Here is an 18888-nt window from a genome sequence, read left to right on the forward strand (position 1 = left end):
GGTGGTTTCAGAGCCAGTGAGGCATTTGTCTGGGTCTGTATGAAGGCACCTGCTTACTAATCTTCTCTCACAAATGCAGAAGGGAGATTAGAGAGGGACTGTGAATTGTGGGCATAAGCATGACCATACAAGTAAATAAGAGAAGATGTCTGCAGCAGGAGGAGAGAAGAGACCACAATGAGGGAGCACAGGGCATAAGAGATGGATTTTGTGAGAAGCCCAACAGAACGAGGGAGCTACGTTTGTTAACTCCTCTTTCATCTCCCGGTTCCCCCCCCAAAATGAGCTGTGAACTCCTCCTTAATATGTACCAGAGATAAAGATATTTATAAGTTTGAAATGAACAAACAAGCATGAGAAACAACCCCAGGCTGGGAGAAAGAATAATGTGAGATGGAGAGCTGTCTTCTACACTGTTGGTCATCGATTCATATTTACACTTGCTCAGCAAGTTTCTTGCTTTCCTCATAGCATAGTTTTCCAAGGCAGACAAAGAAATTGTATATTTTAAGCCATAAGGGAAGTTCCACACTTTCTAACTTATGACTGTGTGCTTTGAATTGCTTGGGTAAAAAATAAATTTTGTAGTTGCATGGATTAGATGTGTCCACTTTGATCTAAAAGTAATGTAATTATTGATTCTAATTCCAGGCAGTTTCACCAAGGGCCTTTTAGTGTTTTCCTCAAGATTTAATTTCTTGAAATACTTTTCAAACAGGGAGACTTAAAGAATACTCAAGCCTGAGTATTTTAACTAAAACAAAGGTGTTATTTTTGTTTCTTAACCAGATCATCCTATACATATACATATCACTATCAAAATTATAAGGTGTCATGAAAATAATTAGAGTTAAAAGAACAGTTCTTCCTAAATATGTTTTAGAAACAGAATCTGTTATTTTTTTTCAACTTAATTATTTTAGTCACTATGGAGTTTCTTTTGTCCTTGAGCCTCAGACATTGTTTGGATTAGTTTTGCTGATTTAACCAACTTGCATGATTAGCAGCCCTAATAGTCAAATCCTTTTTTTTTCCTTTTTTGTGCTTTTCCTTCCTTTTGCAGATTCTCTCCTTTTTCCTCAAGCTTAAGCAGGAATGAGACTCTAGAAGTCTTCCTAAATTTCATTCCTATATTACCCTGTCCACTGCAGGGACAGCAAAATGGTTTTCGTGCAACTTAGAGAGCCCTTATATGCTTCAGAGCCTGGGTTCAGTTTTAAGGGGCTATAAATTTTATTAAACAGTTCTTTATTTGTAGTATCAAATAGGTGAGACTGCTTCTGTCCTTCTAATGTAATCAAGAGTTTAGTTGAGTGATGAGAGGATGGATAGGAAGGTAGTAAAGACTAATCTTTTTGAAAGAACACACGAGGCTTCCTCACTACATAGCAGCACTCACAAGAAACCCACCTGAAGATGTGGTTTGCTTACCAACCAACCCCTCAGTACCTACCAGAGGGGCTGCTGCCCTTCTTGAGACATACGATGCATGAGCAGAAGGGAGTGTCTGTGGACTTCCCAGAGCTATATTAAGGATACTAAAACAATATCTGAGTTGGAGCATCGAGATATCCTTGAAATGGTAGAACTTGAGCCTGCCTTTAGGTGCTCTTTGGATTATAGGGAAAAAGGAGAAGAGATCAAACTTCTAAAAAAGCTTAGTTCTCTCTAGGTGAGGAGCCACAACTTGGCTGAATCCAGAGCATGTATTAATGACTAGAAAAAACAGAAACATAGAGTGACCCCTTGGAATGAATATAAGATGTCCAGTGGGCAAGGACTTTGTATGTGCCTTTAGAGACAGTATTTACAATATCTAAGCAAGGAAATGTCTACTCTGGAGGGTGGACTTTGGGTGCAAGTGAGATAACTGGGAGGAAATTCTTTGTAAAATGTGAGATACTGTATAATGGTGGATGATTATGTTGGCAGTGTAGTAGTGGATTATTACAGAACCAGTGTTTTGTGCTAGAAGTAACCAAGAGCTACCCTAACCTTTCACATGTGACCAATAAGGAGATAAGCCAGACCTGTGGGAACTGGGCGAAGGTGATTAATAGCAAAGCAGGAACTATAATTCTCTAAAGTTGAAGAAAATAAAAACTGCAAGTCCAAACGAGCTCCCAGCTGACTAGATTTCCCATCTTGCCTCAGTACAGTCTGGCTAGTTTCGTAAAGAGCAGGCACCTGCCCCAACTTGATCACCAGAGAACCCCTGAGGCACCACGGAAAACTGTGCAGTGAAGGGCAGAAATTCCAGCTTCCAGTGTCATGCTTGGGATCACATTCCATCTCACAAATATTTAGCAAGGGTATGAGGGCAGGTTGCCAAGTAGCACAATGCAAAACAAATGTCTCCTTGTGCTTGTTGCCATACAGTGTCTGTTTTGTGTGGCTCAAAAGCCATCAGAGTCTATGACAAAATTACGACAATAATTTGAAACAACAGTGAGTCATTTTGGGGGCGTCTACTCTTGCGACATGCTCCAAAATCCTCAGGAAAGGGCTGCTGAAGAAATGTTCAGAAACGTTGTGAACGAGTTGAGAAAACTATTGAACCCTGCCTGAACTTTCATTACATTGTCCCACTGTTCACCCATTTGGCTTCTGCACAAGGAGAGCATTCTTCATAATAGCATGTATGAAATCCCCAGAGAGGTTCCTGGGAGAGTTAAAGTGAAAAATCTGTCCCAAAGAGACTGTAACAGAAAATAAATGACTAGATGGGGAAACATGTAAGTCAAAATGTGAATCTTTTTTCTCTCTCGTTTAGAAGAAACAGGAGCCTTTTCACTAGCCATTAGCAACACAGGCAGAGCACCTGATAGACTGGGAGCTATAGTCAAAGGAACCACTTCACCGCTGGATGAGGAACAGGGACAGTTGTTTTGTTGGTTCTTCTCCTTAGGGACTGCAGAATGACTGCTGCCTACCGAGGAAATGAGAGTCAAGGCTTCATAGAAGGAGCCAACACCCTGAAAGCCTTTAGTGCATTAAGATTTATAAAGCATTTCCACAAATAGCTGCTTAGGTATTTAGCTTGTGACGGTCTGGGGAGGTATATATTGTCACCCACAATTTATAGCTGGAGAGGCCAGAACACAGAGAGGTTTGGCAGTTAGCCAAGCCTACCCGACTAGGAGATTGCTGTGTGCTGTTGGAGCCCAGAGTTTTCAGTGTCAGGAATTAGTGTCAAGCAGTGTACTGTCCAGTATGGCAGGCCCAGGTAGATACAGAAAGCCCGTTCTCTCTCTAAATTAACAAATCTCAAATCTCATCTTTAAATGTCTGGTTCTAGGAGACCTATGTGAGTAGTTACCCTCTCCCACAAACACATATTCTTATTGGTTTAATTCACTAGGTTAAAGTTAAATGCGTTCTTTCCTGTTGAACTCCTCAGATACTTTAATGCAGCTCTGTGCATTTTAAATTTCCTGAAGTAAAGAGGGCAGCATATCACAGTATATTTGGTACACTTGACCCAGGAACTTTTGCGGGGAGAGCTAGCTCTTAACACTCTTAAAGAACTGGTATCCATATTGGGTCACCACGCCCTAGCTAGTCCTCGTATTACTGCCACAGATCAACAGTTCTCTGTTACCATCGCACACCAACTCTACATTGATCACACGTCTGGATCCTAATTTCAATATTTCCGTGAAAGAAGTAATAGTATATTTTTCACTAAAAACCTAGTACCACACTAACTTTGCACTGAAACCCTCTCTACCCGGTAGAGAGGCCTGTCGTTTTTTAAGCCTTTTATCTTTTAGAATTTCCGTAAAATTCAAGTTGTCACATGTGTAAATAGCTCTTGCAGAAAGAGTCTGTGGATGAAGCAATTCATTCCTTCCAAAAGAACAATGCCTCTCTTAATTTAAGTTCCAAGCTTTTTGTCAGAAAGATTAGCAGATACTTCCACTTGTTGTCCAAGAAACTTTCTTTTCACAGGTGCTTAAATAATACAATTCAGCACCAGAAGACAAAGCTGCAGTCTTTATTGTGCCTCCACTTCTATAGATGACTTTGACCCGTGGGGTCTATTTCTTCTAACGAGAACGAACGTGGATGAAGAAAGGCACAATTGAACCAGTTGTTCCTGTACAGCCTGGTGGGATGGGTAACATATGAGCTCTTCATTTTCAGGGAAAACCCTAAGATAGGCAAGATAAGAATAAAGTCCACAAGGGCAGGAAGTATTTTTTCTTCTGGTTTTGTCCCATCCTTGCATGTGCATAGTAGTCAAGCAGAGCAATGCCATATTTTGGACCACTTCCTAATGGATGAAAATGTTCTGTAGCAACATGTAGACCACAGTTCTATCTATACCATGTGTCAGAAGTGTGACCTTAGACAAGGTCTCATAACACCTGGGAGAAGTTTCATCATCTGTAGACGAGAGATGCCACCATGAATCCTGAGTCCTTCTTGCTATATTCATGAAATTAGATGGAGCTATGGAGAGAGGTTTTGTAAACTATACAGTGCTTTCCAGCAGTGGCCAAGATGGAAGTTTGTTCTCATTTTATAGATAAAGCAACTGAGGTGCAGGCTGCTTATGAACACAAGGAACTCAGGTCTTTGGATGCCAAACTCAGGACTCTTTCCTACTACTTAGTTATTTACAACAATTAATAAATGCATTTTTTTTAAATGGCAATTTTAATGAAAATGCTGAGGGTGAGGTATCAGCTGGCAATAGCAACAGCACAGGCAAGGAGAATGAGTTTGTCAAAAGTGACTTGTCTGTGATTTTTTACTTCATGTTCAGGTTATAGCCGTCAGGGTTGCCTGATTCCCTCACAGAAGCCTATTAGCATTTTCATATCATCTTGGCTACTGCTGGAAGTGCAGGTGTTTTAGCCAGCACTTCACACACATCATACCTGAAAGCAGAGAGAAGCCCTGGCCTTGGCCAAGTAGGAGAGACAGCGCAGGTTATTTGGGTTCTGGAACCACCCCTTACTCATTATTCTGACCAAAATTCCCTTGCTAATTAGAACACTGAGCAATCCTCCTACCTGGAGGGGTGTGCGTGTGTGTGTGTGTGTGTGTGTGTGTGTGTGTGTGTCTGCGTGTTTATACAAGATGAACATCAGTGTAAGCATAGTCTCTGCTCCTGGTTTGAGAATGAGAATTGCAAATAATTGTTTGGATCACTCTTTGGCTTCTGTCTCTGTTGCTTGAGATGATGAAAAAAAGTCATACATTCCTTGTGTTTGTAAACAATTAAAAGGAATAAATAAGCACAATAAAGAAAGAAAAAAACACCCCACACACACACACAGAGCTCTCTTTCACACCTGGTTCCAGAGTGACTGATGCTCCCTTTGTTCCTTTCCTGCCAGGTCGGTGGACACACGATGCTGCCCATTCGCTGGATGCCTCCAGAGAGCATCATGTATAGGAAGTTCACCACAGAGAGCGACGTCTGGAGCCTGGGGGTTGTGTTGTGGGAGATCTTCACTTACGGCAAACAGCCTTGGTACCAACTGTCAAACAATGAGGTATGCCAGTGGGTCTGGGAAAGACCCTGGAGCCCAGACTAAAATCCCAAGGCAACTCTCAGCTGGGGACCTTTGCTTGGGCTGGAAGTCAGGGCACAATCTTGTGTGGGTTTGTTGGGATCAGATTACTTACTTCTCCAATAGTGCTGTGTGTGCCTGAAAGCCTACTGTGTACTGAAAGCTCATAGCTGAAGTATAGTCACTCCTAATTTAAAAGAGTTTTGGAGGAAAGAAAGCCCAATGTTTATGGATGCAGTCTTGCTTTTCAAAGATGAAGCTGAGAAGCATTTGTGCTGCTCATCTAATAGATTTAAAGCATACAGAGCACACCAGCACCCTTAGAGTCCAGAGAAGTATTTGGTGTTGTCCCAGTGAACTTTTGAAGTTCTTTCCTTTTTGTACATTTCTCTAGAACATTACTAGTGAAAAAAATCAAGCATTGTGTGTTTTTACTCTCACCCTTTTGCAAATACAGACATCCCATGGTATCCATGAGGGATGATTTCAGGACCCCCCACCGCCAAAATATAAAATGTTCAAATCTTTTACAGGGAATGGTACAGTATCTGCATATAATCTATGCACATCTTCCTGTGTACTTTAAATTATCTCTGGATTACTTATAATAGCTAATACAAGCAAACAGAGTATAAATAGTTGCTGCACTATATTAGGGAATAATGGCAATGAAAACGTTTGTATATGTGCAGTATGCATGCAGTATTTTCTGAGTATTTTTGATCTGCAGTTGGTTGAATCCACTGATGTGGAATCCACAGGGCTGATTGTATGTCTATATTTGAGGCACAAGTGTCTCACATCATTTTCAGGTCTGTGTCTGTCTTTTTAATCCAATTCCATTATGAGAAATGCCTGCTCATTTCTGTATCCGGGGGTTCCCCATCGATCAGCACCTTAACACAAAAGTGACTCAGGTTCCATCTCAGGGCAGAAAAACTAATCCATAGGACTGTCTGTGTGAGTCATAGGAACATTCTGCATAAAGAAATTATTTCTCCACCAGTTTTGTGATGTCAGAGTAGATTGAAAAGTGAGTAAAAATCAAGCAAAGTAACTATCCTGTACATCAACCCACAATAATCATTTTCTTCCTCTGAGAGAAATAAATAGCAAGTGGACTTCTTTTTCAAAAACCTGCTCTCCCTAGAGGTTAGGAAGTGTTGGAGAAGGGAAACGATCGTAGTGGGTGACAGAGATCAGAGTACAGTCCCACATGAAGAGCCCCAGTGCTCTGTACAGCACCACAGGGTGAGTACAGTTCACAACAGTTATACACTCCATGGAAAACTGGAAGAGAGGAGGGCAAGGCACCCTCAGTCTACAAAACGCAACCAACCCACTGTCCCAGAGAAGGAGCTGATAGAGGCACACAGTGCAGTCATATTGAACCACTAATATTAAGAGTATAGTTTCATGACCAAGTAGAAGAGTTGTTGAAAAGCTCCCAACACTTTACTTAGATAAATACTGAGGTAAATAGAAATGCTAATTACTCTGATTTAATCACTACCATTGTGCACATGTATCAAATTATCATACCATACTCTACAAATAGGTACACATGTGATTTTAAAAGGAAAAGCCAAGAAAGAAGGAAGAAGGCCCTAGCCCTCAGTCCTCTTGGCCAGGCCCTCACCAGCACTGTGTGCTCTCCCTCCTGTCTCTGTCTGACTCTTTTTTGTCCTCCTAGGTCATCGAGTGCATCACACAGGGCCGAGTCCTTCAGCGACCTCGCACGTGCCCCCAGGAAGTGTACGAGCTGATGCTGGGGTGCTGGCAGCGAGAGCCCCACATGAGGAAGAACATCAAGGGCATCCACACCCTCCTTCAGAACTTGGCCAAGGCATCTCCGGTCTACCTGGACATTCTAGGCTAGGGCCCTCTCCCCAAACCGATCCTTCCCAACACACTCCTCAGATGGGTGAGAGGATGAACATCTTTTACTGCCGCTGGATGCCACGAGGCTACTGTATTAACAAGTAGCTCTGACAGTATTAACGAGACCCTGCAATGCTCTCAGACTGAAGCAATGTGGACTTCTCCATCCACAGATGCAGTATTGACTTCTTTTTGGCATATCTCTTTCTCTCTTTCCATCTCCCTTGGTTTGTTCCTTTCTTTTTCTTTTCTATTTTTTTCTTTTTTGTTTTTGCTTTTGTCTGTTTTCCTGCTTCACAGTCCTTCCTCCCTCTTTTTAATCAATCTGGCTTCTGCATTACTATTAACTCTGCATAGACAAAGGCCTTAACAAACCTAATTTGTTATATCAGCAGACGCTCCAGTTTGCCCACCACAACTAACAATGCCTTGTTGTATTCCTGCCTTTGATGTGGATGAAAAAAGGGAAACAAATATTTGACTTAAACTTTGTCACTTCTGCTGTACAGACATCGAGAGTTTCTATGGATTCACTTCGATTTATTTATTATTATTACTCTTGTTATTATTTTTGGATGGCTTAAGCCTTTGTGTGAAAAGGAAGATTTGTGTTCAATCTGGGAGAACTTTATGTGTGGGAGATTAAACCAGAGAGAGAGAAGATTTATTATAAACTGCTGTTTGGGAAAAACAAAGGCAACTACTGTGATCAGCTAGGATCAGTCCCAACTTAGGACAAACTCAGCAACCGTTTGCTGGAGGAATGTATTCAGCGCCTTCCCCTGAGGACCTTCTGAGGAGTACACAGACAGTCAAACTCTGCCGTGGACCTTTACCATCTCCAGACAAGCTAGTGTGCAGCAGAGAGAAAACATAACTTCTAGGAGCACAGGACAGTGCGTCACGCGCTCAGACACAGTCTTGTCTTGGTCGATTATGATGACAGCGCTGGGGTCTTTCTCAAGTGTTAGGGACCAAACCTTTGTCAAGCCCAGTTGAAAAGAGGTAGATTCTGGTCCAGAGATCATTTAGGGTCAGGTAGGAAACAAGGACTTGGAGAAATAGGACAAGCTCTCAATTTGGAGGCAAGTTTCTCTTATATTGAACTTCAGACAGCAAGTACCTCCTTCTGACCCCCACCCTCCACTTCCACCTGTCCTTTTAACTGTGCAAGTAAAATTGTGCATGGTCTTCATCGATTAACACCTTGTGTGCAAAAACTAACACTCCAGACGTCATGACCTTGGTAGGTAGAGCAGATCCATAAAAGGTACAGTTTATATGATTAAGGGATGCTGATGGCATTCATTTAGCTGGGAATAAATGTCTTGGCATGGTACAGTTGGTAGTGATGGGTCTTACTGAATATGTACCCTGAACCCTGGGTATCTTCATTCAAGTAGATCCCACAGGACTCTGGAATAGGTGGAATCCATCCCCGAGGGACAGGAAGCCTTGTCAGGCACATCACACGCATCATGTTCAGTGTGCACAGGCCGAGTCTCTTGCTCTAGGCTCTGGTTGGGAGAGCAGTTTCATTCCAAATGTATTCCATTGTCAATATGCAGTTTTGTTTTTTTCACTCCATTAAAAAAGAGAAAAACAATCTTAAAAATTGGCATGAGATGCCAGTAGGAGGCCATGCCCAGACTGAGCATTGGAGGTGTGCTGCTGGGCATAGTCATTAGTCTTGAGAAAAGAGAGTGTAAATTTGAATAGAAATTTACAGTTTTTTAGAGAATCAGTTATGCCAAAGGGGAAAACTATTTCTGCTCCTAAAGAAAATGTGCTACCCTCTATGAGGGGAATTTTGCTAAATCTGACATCTTTAGAGTGCAGCCAGATTGGAAAGGAGTGATTTTAATTCATCTTCGGTCATTTTATTTACTATGTGTTTCTGAAGGTGCAAGAGCTCTGTTTAGGTTTTGCTTATGCCCATTATTTACTGGAGCACTTTGTTTTCCTTTATAGGCTTTGAGTATCAAAATCTCAAAAGTATAAATTAACAGAGAACAAAACGAAATTCAGCAGCATCTGTGGTCAAGTGAGGGGGTTGGATAAGATGTACCATACAGTCCCTTCGGACTCTGGACTGACCCAGAAGAGATGGGAGTTGGGGCATTTGTTCTCTTTGTCAGTGAAAACAAGCCCTTCCAGAACACACATAATAATATAATGAAAGCCATATCTCCATGATATATGCATGCATGTGTATATATTATATTAAGGACCCATGGTACTGTTACAACACTGTGGAGCTCTGTGAATCAGCAAGTAAGGGGCAGATTTGTCCAAACTCTTCTAGACTTCATCAGAGATGACCTGAAAACACACACAAGTTTGTGTTTGACCAGCTGCTCTGGGAGAAAAAATTGCAAGTTATCTTTTAATTTAACTGAGAACAAAAGAGATAATACTTAGAGGGATCTAGGTCAAAGAGGGTGGTGCAGTTTCAGGGCAAAGATTTATTGAAGGGAGATCAGAAGGTAGGAATGTTCTGTTCCAGTTGTGTGTTTCCTCAGAAGGAAAAAAGCAAAAAATGAAAATAAAAAATTTTCCTTACACCTTCGGACAAGTCCCTCAAGGTCTTGAAATGAAAGGTACTATGCAAGTGCAAAGTTTTATAGTTATTTATATTGATTATTATTACTGTTATCATTTTTACTCCCTATGTTGTCTCAAGAGTATGTGCTGACTTTAGAGATGTCTTTCTCTGAAAGAACATTGGGCTGCTTTTAAGAGTTGAACAAGCTACAGAATATCTTGAAATACTCACTGCTATTCTTCTACCACCTCTTTTTCTATGGCTTCCTAAATTTTAGCAAAGCAGCATCTTCATTCTACATGTAGTAATCACCAAATATGGCCTGTTATCAAACCCCTTTAGAACTGCAACAATAGCAGTGACAAAACTAATCTCTTACTCAAGCCCAGTCTGACAGCCATTTCTGTTTATCAGTTGTTTTAACTGTTTCCCCCATATGTTTGCAAATTATTCCTATGTTTTATAGATGAGGAAACTGAGACTCAGAGACTCTCAGAGCCAGGCCAGAAGTCTCCAGCTGAACTTCCAGCATCAATGGGGTTTCATCCACATACTCCAACTGTATAAGTCAATGATTCTGTCCACTTGGGACACACTAATAGAAAAGCATTTCAGGAAAGAAAGTATGGTAACTAATTCATGAAGCAGGATATGAAGTTAGAAAAATGAAAGGCAATACATAAGATGACAAACAGCTGAGATATTGTGATATGTAATCATGTTCTTAGCTTCAGCTACATCCTTGTACACTGAATGTGTGTCATAATCAGGCTTATTTAGAAAATATTTTTAACTATGCTATCAAGGATTATATCAGAACAATTCATATTATACATGTGTTCACATCAGCGTTACCTATGGTATTTTCCTGTATTTATATATGTTATATGCTTGATTTATACATATACAAATGCACATACATACATAGTGTGTTTGTGTGTTTATGTATAAATATATAGGCACATGGTAATAGAGATAATTATAGGTAGATGCAGTATGAATAATTTGCTTACGTCTGCTAAAGAACCAAAACTCATTAATGTCCCGTTGCAATTAGAGCTTCCATTCTCTATGTGGGTAGGACATCACACTTTTCAACTCTGTGCCGTACTGTATGGATGGAAGACATATTTAAGATAATGTGCTTCCCCAAACAACAAAATAAAAGCCATCTCACTAGGGTTCTTTCTTTGGCTCCTTGCAAAGGAAAGTGCAGACTGAAATAGAGCTTCTTATGTCGAAGTCCAGGAAAGAAAGGTTAATTTTTTTGGCCGTTTTACACATTTGTATGATGTTCGCCTTGTCCCACTGTAACCCTTTACACTTGTGTCCATAGTTGAAGTAGTCCAGATACAAACTGGAATGTTGGAGGCAAATAAGAAGAAATTCAAGTGATGAGCGATAGAAGCAAGTCTTAGGAATGTCTACATCCAAGTGCAAATGTACCAACCAATGGTGTAAAGTACTGTATTTTGCAGAGCCTCAGACAACAAGATTCCCTGGTCAACAATGAACATTTTTTGGACCTTTCTTTTTGCAAATTGAATATAATACAAACAATGTTAAATTGTATCTAATTTTTAAAATGACTGCATATACACACATTCCCTTAATTCTCTTGATTCTCCTAACACTTTTTCTCCCCTATTTGAGGACTTTATTTCCAGTGTTGACCTTCAGTTTAGCCCTATAACTCTTTTACGTGAAATCTCATGAAAGGAATGGCTGGTATAACCTAGCTCTCCCAGAATGTCTAAGTTCACAGTCACCCAATTCTTCACAATGTGTAATTGGAATACACAGACTCAGGTTGTGATAGTTTAAATAAATTTCAAATGTTATTCTAAAGAATCAGAGGTGGGAGGATCATAGTTAAAATGAAAGGGTACAGGAAAGGGTATTTTCTTGTTGTCAGGGCTGGAATGAATCACTGCTGCTCAAGTCAAAGGTTCTTGAACATATTTAGTTTTTTCCACTCCTCTTTCTTTCCCTTTGACTTTTATTTATTTAACTATGTATTTATTTACTCACACACTTGCACCATTCATCACAAACACAAAGCAAAGCAAAAAAAAATACATATACTTATATGTGTTGCAGGCAAAACACTGTGAATCTCACAACCACCACCAAGCAACTACTCTGCCATCCTAACACGTCTCAGGTGATGGAATGGGAAAAGAGGAGAATGCCAGTGTTCAGTTTATGCATTCTAGGCCAGGTCTGTTTATTTTATTTATTTGGTCTGTGCATTAATAAAAACGATCTTGAGTAAAAGTTGGCTGAACATTCAACATACAAGAGCAAGAAAAATAAAAGCTGCTAGTAGCCATGTGTTTTAACAAGGAGATAAATTGAAGAAAATGATATGTAAAGGCCTCTATATCTTGCAGCTTGTATATCTTATTATTGCTTTTTAAATGTATAAAACAGCTGGAAATGTTTCAAATACAAGGCCTTTGAATTCAGTGTGGATTTTAAATATGTAATCCCTTGACAAATGACAAAATCATGTTGAAATATCGCTCCTTGCATCCCCTTGATCATTACTCATTTGAAAATCTGCCTAGAGGTGTGGACGCTCTACATTTGCTTCTGTATCTGGAGAGATGTTTGTATATATCCAGGCCGTAGAACATTCATTTCAATACTCTCTGCAGATCCATCTCCCCTCAATGGTGACCTGGTATTTGGAACTCTCTCTCTTTTCATTTGGTTTATTTTTCTTTTAATGTGTTGTCTCTGTGCTGACACTTAATAGTTCTTGTTTTGCAATCTGTTTTGAGGACAATTGCTTTACTAAGATCCACTGCATCTTGGCTGATTTCAAAGTGACACCTGAACACAGTGTTTAAAAAAGTTTTGTTTGTAAATCATGTGACCAGCTTCTCTCAACCTGACATGGAAAGTCTCTTGTACTACAGTGTATTTATTAAAAATGATGTCTTACAATAAATAACATCCTCCAAAAGAGAGACTTAAAGTGACATGATTACTTTTTAAAACTGTATAGATTTCCACAAAGCATGCTGTGCTCTTGTTTTGTATGCATACATATATGTGTGCGTGTTTAGATGTGGTCACTGTGGATGCTGCCATGTTCAGTGATTGAAGGAAGTGAGCATATGTGGCCCTAGCTACAAGTTTCCTGGATGACCTCTCCACAGATCTGACACTTTCAATTTGTTTTGGACAGTTGCAATGTATCTATTGCTTTAATTCCTGATTTTAAATAAATGTTCTACCTCCATTGTCCAGTATAGCAACTTCTAGTCACATGTGGCCAGTGTGACTAAAGAACTGAATTTGAGATTGTATTTAATTGCAAGTAGTTTACATTTAAATAACCACAGGTGGCTAGTGTCTACTATGTTGGATGGCATAGATCTGAGAGTCATTATTATCAGTCTGTAAAATGTCAGGCCTTAACAAACCTCCCAAGAGAAATGTGTATTGTGGCATCTTAGAGTTGGAGCAGTCTTGAAGACATGGGTGACCCAGGAGTAGAAGAAACTGACCACATATTGTTCCTGTGTTTCACAGGTTCATTTCCCTGTGTCTGGTGTCTTCTCCTCAACCCTCTGAAAGGCACAGCATTCCCAGTATGCACTTTGGGAACATAAAGTTCAGCTGTAGGCCATCCAAAACTTGGAATCCTCATATATTGCCTCTTGAATACCTTCTGTCTGTGGTGCAGATACATTTTCCTTGGATTAGAAAAATATTTAAGATAAGATTAAAACTCATCAGGGATTTTGGGGTTTCAAAGCTGTACAAGGGACATGAAAATCTGTTCAAAATCAAAGCATGTACTTCCCTCAAAGAAACTGGATTAAAGGAGGAAAGTTAATCCACTGGAACCCTGGTTAGCCACAACCCAATTTTGGCTATTATTAACTTTTACCATACTTCATTATATAATACTACTATTGGTGCAGCTATAGTGATATCAATGGAATTCCAGCCCTGAAATCAAGTGTTTCAGGCCCTCACCTCTCGGTACATCCTGTCTAGACTTCCCTCTCCAAAACACTTTTTTCATGCACCCATAAGGATGCCTAATTCCTTGGATAGGACCAATACTTCTGAAATCTTGTTATTAATAACCTCTTTAAAATAGCCATTCTTATTTTTAGAATAAGTCACTTAATGAAAAGAATGCTGTGTGCCGGAGTGTTACATATGTGTATTGCTTCCTATTAGAGCTTTCAGTCCATGGTCTTTTGGCTTTTTTGCTTTGGACCTATGGTAGCATGGGCAGTACTGTGCCTAACATAGAATGTGCCCTGACATACTGTAGGCAGTCCCTGCAGTCCCCCTGTTCCTGCAGCAATTGGAAGGAGTGGATGTCCGTTCCCTTCCCTCCAAGAATCCCCACCCACCAATATATCCCTGGACTTTGGGAAATCTCTGCTCTCTAACTTGGCCCTTTCCCTTTCCCTTTTCACAGCTGAATTGCCCCACACACAACAAACTCAATGGTTACAGAGCTTCTACATTATTTTCACAATGAAAATGCTACTTGGATCTGAAGCATATAACACACTACAATTATTTTCCTTTCCTGCAAAATATTTTGTTTCCTTGGAAGTTAATAATTGCTTTTTGTTTGTTTGCTTGCTTAGTTTTCTAATTATCATTAATTCAAACTCAGACTCTTGGTTACTTATCTAAATCGCCTCTCAAAACATTCAAATACATCACATATTTTATTCATTTTGTCTGCCAAGACAGTTTCTCTGATAGCCACCTCGCTGATCCCACATGGACAGGTCATGCCTAAACCTGGTGCACAGCCATCACTGGGGCTCTTTCTTCTCCAGTACTTGAGGTTTCCCTTTTCTCTCTCCTGCTTTGCCTCTCTTGCTTCCCTCATCTCTGTATTCAATGTCTCCTCTTTCTTGACTGGCCTCTTGATTTGGTGGAGCACCTCCTTTCACAGCTTTCTAAGAAAAAGCACACAAGATATTAATTTTGAGAAGCTTTTTGTGTCTGAATGTGCTCTCATTGTACCCTCAAGCTTAGTTGGCGTTTTGGTTGAATATGGGATATTAAATTGTAATTTTCCTTCAAATTTTGGAGCCGTGTGTGGATTGGTTTCTAACTCTCAGTGTGGCTGTTGAAAGATTCAAAGTCTCTGGACTTTTAAAAATGAAATCATTTTTCTCTGGAATTTTTTGGATCTTCTCTGTATTTTGAGTATCCTAAAATTTTGTGAAGAAATATCTTAGGTAGGGTTACATTTAACCTAAGCAATAGTCCTTCAGTTAGCCTTTCCACCTAAAAATTCATTTTGTTTTTCAATTTTAGGGGACTTTTTGAATTATAGACATTCCTTATTTAATCACCAGGTTCTATTCCTACAACTAGGTCATTAAATGAATGTTACTAAATGAGGAATTTAATATACTATGTATGTTACAAAATTCAGAACAAAGAAATGGTCAAAGGAAACTTCAAATTGATGACTTTGAATTTATTTGCATAACTCTTACATCCAATACTGTAATGTATTACAGAACATAAAGTTACAGTACTATAGTGTACAGTACAATCAGCAAAAATTGCAGGACTGTATAAACAAGATATACTGTACCAAAAAAGACTTAAAGTCCCTATAAACAAGATGTACAGAACTGTAAAAAAAAAAAAAAAAAAAAAAAAAGAACGAATCATAAGCCTGAGCAGTGGGTCAAGAGTCTGAACAGTCATTAATCAGGTAAGTCATTAAAGGAGGAATACCTGTATTTTGTTGATTTATTCTTTTCCTGAAAATCCTATTAAATAAATATTAAAATTCTTGGAGTGAACCAATACTTTTTACTTTTTTCTTCTGTTTTCTAGATTTTTAAAAAATGCATTTTGAATTCTGTTATTCCTATTTTTCTCCCTTTAAGAATGAACTTTTGTTTTTTGTTTCATATAAAACAAAATCAATATTCCCTGTATGGTCTGCGAAGTCACAGAGAATGTTACTCTTGAAACTGATCAGCTCTCTTCTAACATCATATTTGCTTTCTTCACCAGTACTTCAGTGCTTTCCATCCCTCACAGATTTTGCTAATTCCATTTCTTCTTCCAGAGAATGCTCTTGTCCCAACTTTCCAACTGACTGGACCTTTTTTTCTTTTTACTTTTTGGATCTCATACAGTCATTTTCTTAAAGAAAGCTTCTATAGTCTTGTGACCAAAATATTTTTTTCTCATCATTCCTTTTCTAGTACACAGTTCTTTCCCTTAAAAAATGTTTGATAATTCTTTTAGGAAGATTTTATGAGTAGAAAACTTTTAAATTTTTTTGTTTGTTTGTTTGGGGTTTTTTTGGCATGGAAGGTCCTTATTTTCCCATACTTTTCAGCATCAATGAAACTGAAAATGGTACATTTAGGTGTCAGTCACTTTCCACTAGCTTTTGGAAATATTACTTATATTGTTTATTGTCTTCTGTTGGTTATGAGAAAGCTTCTGGACATTGATTTTCATTCCTTTTTACATCGTCTGTCAATTTCTTCTAGCACCATTTAGGATTTTCTCTGTCTTTCATCTTATTCAGTTTCATTACAACATATCTCTGTATAGATACAGTTTTTATATTTCTTGATAAGGGAAAAATCTGAGATACTGTAAATTTATTACAGGGGTCAGAGGAAGGAAGAGAGGAGCTATGGGCAAAGCTAATCAGTGAAAGCCACAAGTTTAAGAATCAAAGACAATTTGTTTTTCTTAGTGTAGCCTGGATAACTATAACAGATTGCATGACAAAGATCTAAATAAAGGCAGGTGTGGTGGCACTGCCTGTAATCCCGGAACTTTCAGGGGCCGAGGCAGAAGGATTGCAAGTTTAAGCCTAGCTTGGGCAAGTTAGAAACTTAGCCAGAATTTGTCTAAGAGATTTAAAAGGGGTAGTTATGTCACCCTCAGTACTGTAATAGAGAAACACACACACACAGACACGGGGGCGGGGGGGGAGCGAACTAGGTCTAGTTTTGTGTTGTATCGGTACAAAATCACACAATGCAGGGTCCTGTAAATTTGGACTTATACCCCTGGTGCATGGGGCAATTTAGGGTTTTTTCCCAGTCTTTACTTTTTGTTAGTACATGTTTGTATTGCATAATGAGTAATTCATTGTGTGGAGTTGGTACATGAAAATAACACCTCTCAATTCCTTTCTCACCCACTTTTCCTTGCCTTCCTTCTCCCTCCTTCTTTTGATCCCCTTCCAATTTGAAAAGGATCTCCCTATTTCCTATTATCTTTCATGTTGCTTTTTATTTAAACTGTGGGTTTCTAATATAGATCGTATAATATTTAAGCTTGTGTTTCTGATAGATTTCACTTAACGTTATGGTTTCAAGGTACATCCTTTTTTCTATCAATGACTCAAGTTTATCCTGCTTTAGGGAAGAATAGTACTCCGTTAGACATTTTCTTTATCCATTTACCTGTGGATAAGCAGCAGGCCATTTCTAAGTGGTGATTATTATGAATTGCGCTGCTATAAACATGTGTATTCCTGTATTGCTGTAATGTGATGTCTTTAGCTCTTTCAGGAAGACACCTAGGAGGGGAATAGCTGAGAAAGGGGCATTTCTACTTTTAACATTTCAGGGGATCGCCACACTGATCTCCACACTGATCGCCACACTGACCGCCACACTGATCTCCACACTGATCGCCACACTGATCTCCACACTGATCTCCACACTGACCGCCACACTGATCGCCACACTGATCTCCACACTGACCGCCACACTGATCGCCACACTGATCGCCACACTGATCTCCACACTGATCTCCACACTGACCGCCACACTGATCTCCACACTGACCGCCACACTGATCTCCACACTGATCGCCACACTGATCGCCACACTGATCGCCACACTGATCGCCACACTGATCTCCACACTGACCGCCACACTGATCTCCACACTGATCGCCACACTGATCTCCACACTGATCTCCACACTGATCTCCACACTGATCGCCACACTGATCTCCACACTGATCTCCACACTGATCGCCACACTGATCGCCACACTGATCGCCACACTGATCGCCACACTGATCTCCACACTGATCGCCACACTGATCGCCACACTGATCGCCACACTGATCTCCACACTGATCGCCACACTGATCGCCACACTGATCTCCACACTGATCTCCACACTGATCGCCACACTGATCTCCACACTGATCGCCACACTGATCTCCACACTGATCTCCACACTGATCTCCACACTGATCTCCACACTGATCTCCACACTGATCGCCACACTGATCTCCACACTGATCTCCACACTGATCTCCACACTGATCGCCACACTGATCTCCACACTGATCTCCACACTGATCGCCACACTGATCTCCCATAGACCACTACCTTGTGTTCTTACCAACAGTACAGAAAGGTTTCCTTTTCCCTGCAGCCTCACCAGGACTAGTTATTATTTGATTTCCTGGCCTTTTTTCTGGAGTAAGATGGAATCTCAGTGGTGTTTCAATTTGTGTTTCCTAATGGCCAGTGATGTTGAACATGTTTTTCAGGTATTTATTGGTCATTTGTACTTCTGAGAAGTGCCTGTTCTTTGCTCATTTTTTTAATTCAGTCTTGTATTTTGGGAGAGTTTGAAGTTTTAGTTCTGTGTATATCCTACATGCTAGTCTTCCATCTAAGGAATAGCTGTAAAGCTTTGTTCTCATCCCATAGGTGTCTCATCACTATATTGGTTGTTGCTTTTGCTGTTCAGAAATTTTTAAATCTGATATTGATTTTGTTGATTCTTGGTGTTACTTCTTGTTCCACTGAGTTCTGTTCAGGAAGTCTTTGCCTACACCTTCAATAGTTTTACCTATTTTATTGTCCAGCAAATCATTTCTCTTTTAACATTTATTTTTGATCCATTTTGATTTTAGCTTAGTACATGGTGA

General features: G+C 39.8%; 1 protein-coding gene across 3 annotated transcripts in view; it reads left to right on the forward strand.

Moving 5' to 3' along the window:
• Nucleotides 1-12926, forward strand: part of Ntrk2 (neurotrophic receptor tyrosine kinase 2) — a 346345-nt gene extending 333419 nt beyond the window's left edge. For all 3 annotated transcript variants that reach the window (XM_004862443.4, XM_021242569.2, XM_021242571.2), the window contains 2 exons: nt 5349-5507; nt 7219-12926. In XM_004862443.4, the coding sequence (XP_004862500.1) occupies nt 5349-5507; nt 7219-7404 (345 nt within the window). In that variant the 3' untranslated portion in view covers nt 7405-12926. The remainder of the gene's footprint in view (nt 1-5348; nt 5508-7218) is intronic.
• Nucleotides 12927-18888: the final 5962 nt, after the last annotated feature.

Source organism: Heterocephalus glaber, unplaced genomic scaffold, assembly GCF_053883595.1.
Source record: "Heterocephalus glaber isolate CG9 unplaced genomic scaffold, H.glaber_assembly_v1.0 deba00000546, whole genome shotgun sequence".
NCBI lineage: Eukaryota > Metazoa > Chordata > Mammalia > Rodentia > Bathyergidae > Heterocephalus > Heterocephalus glaber.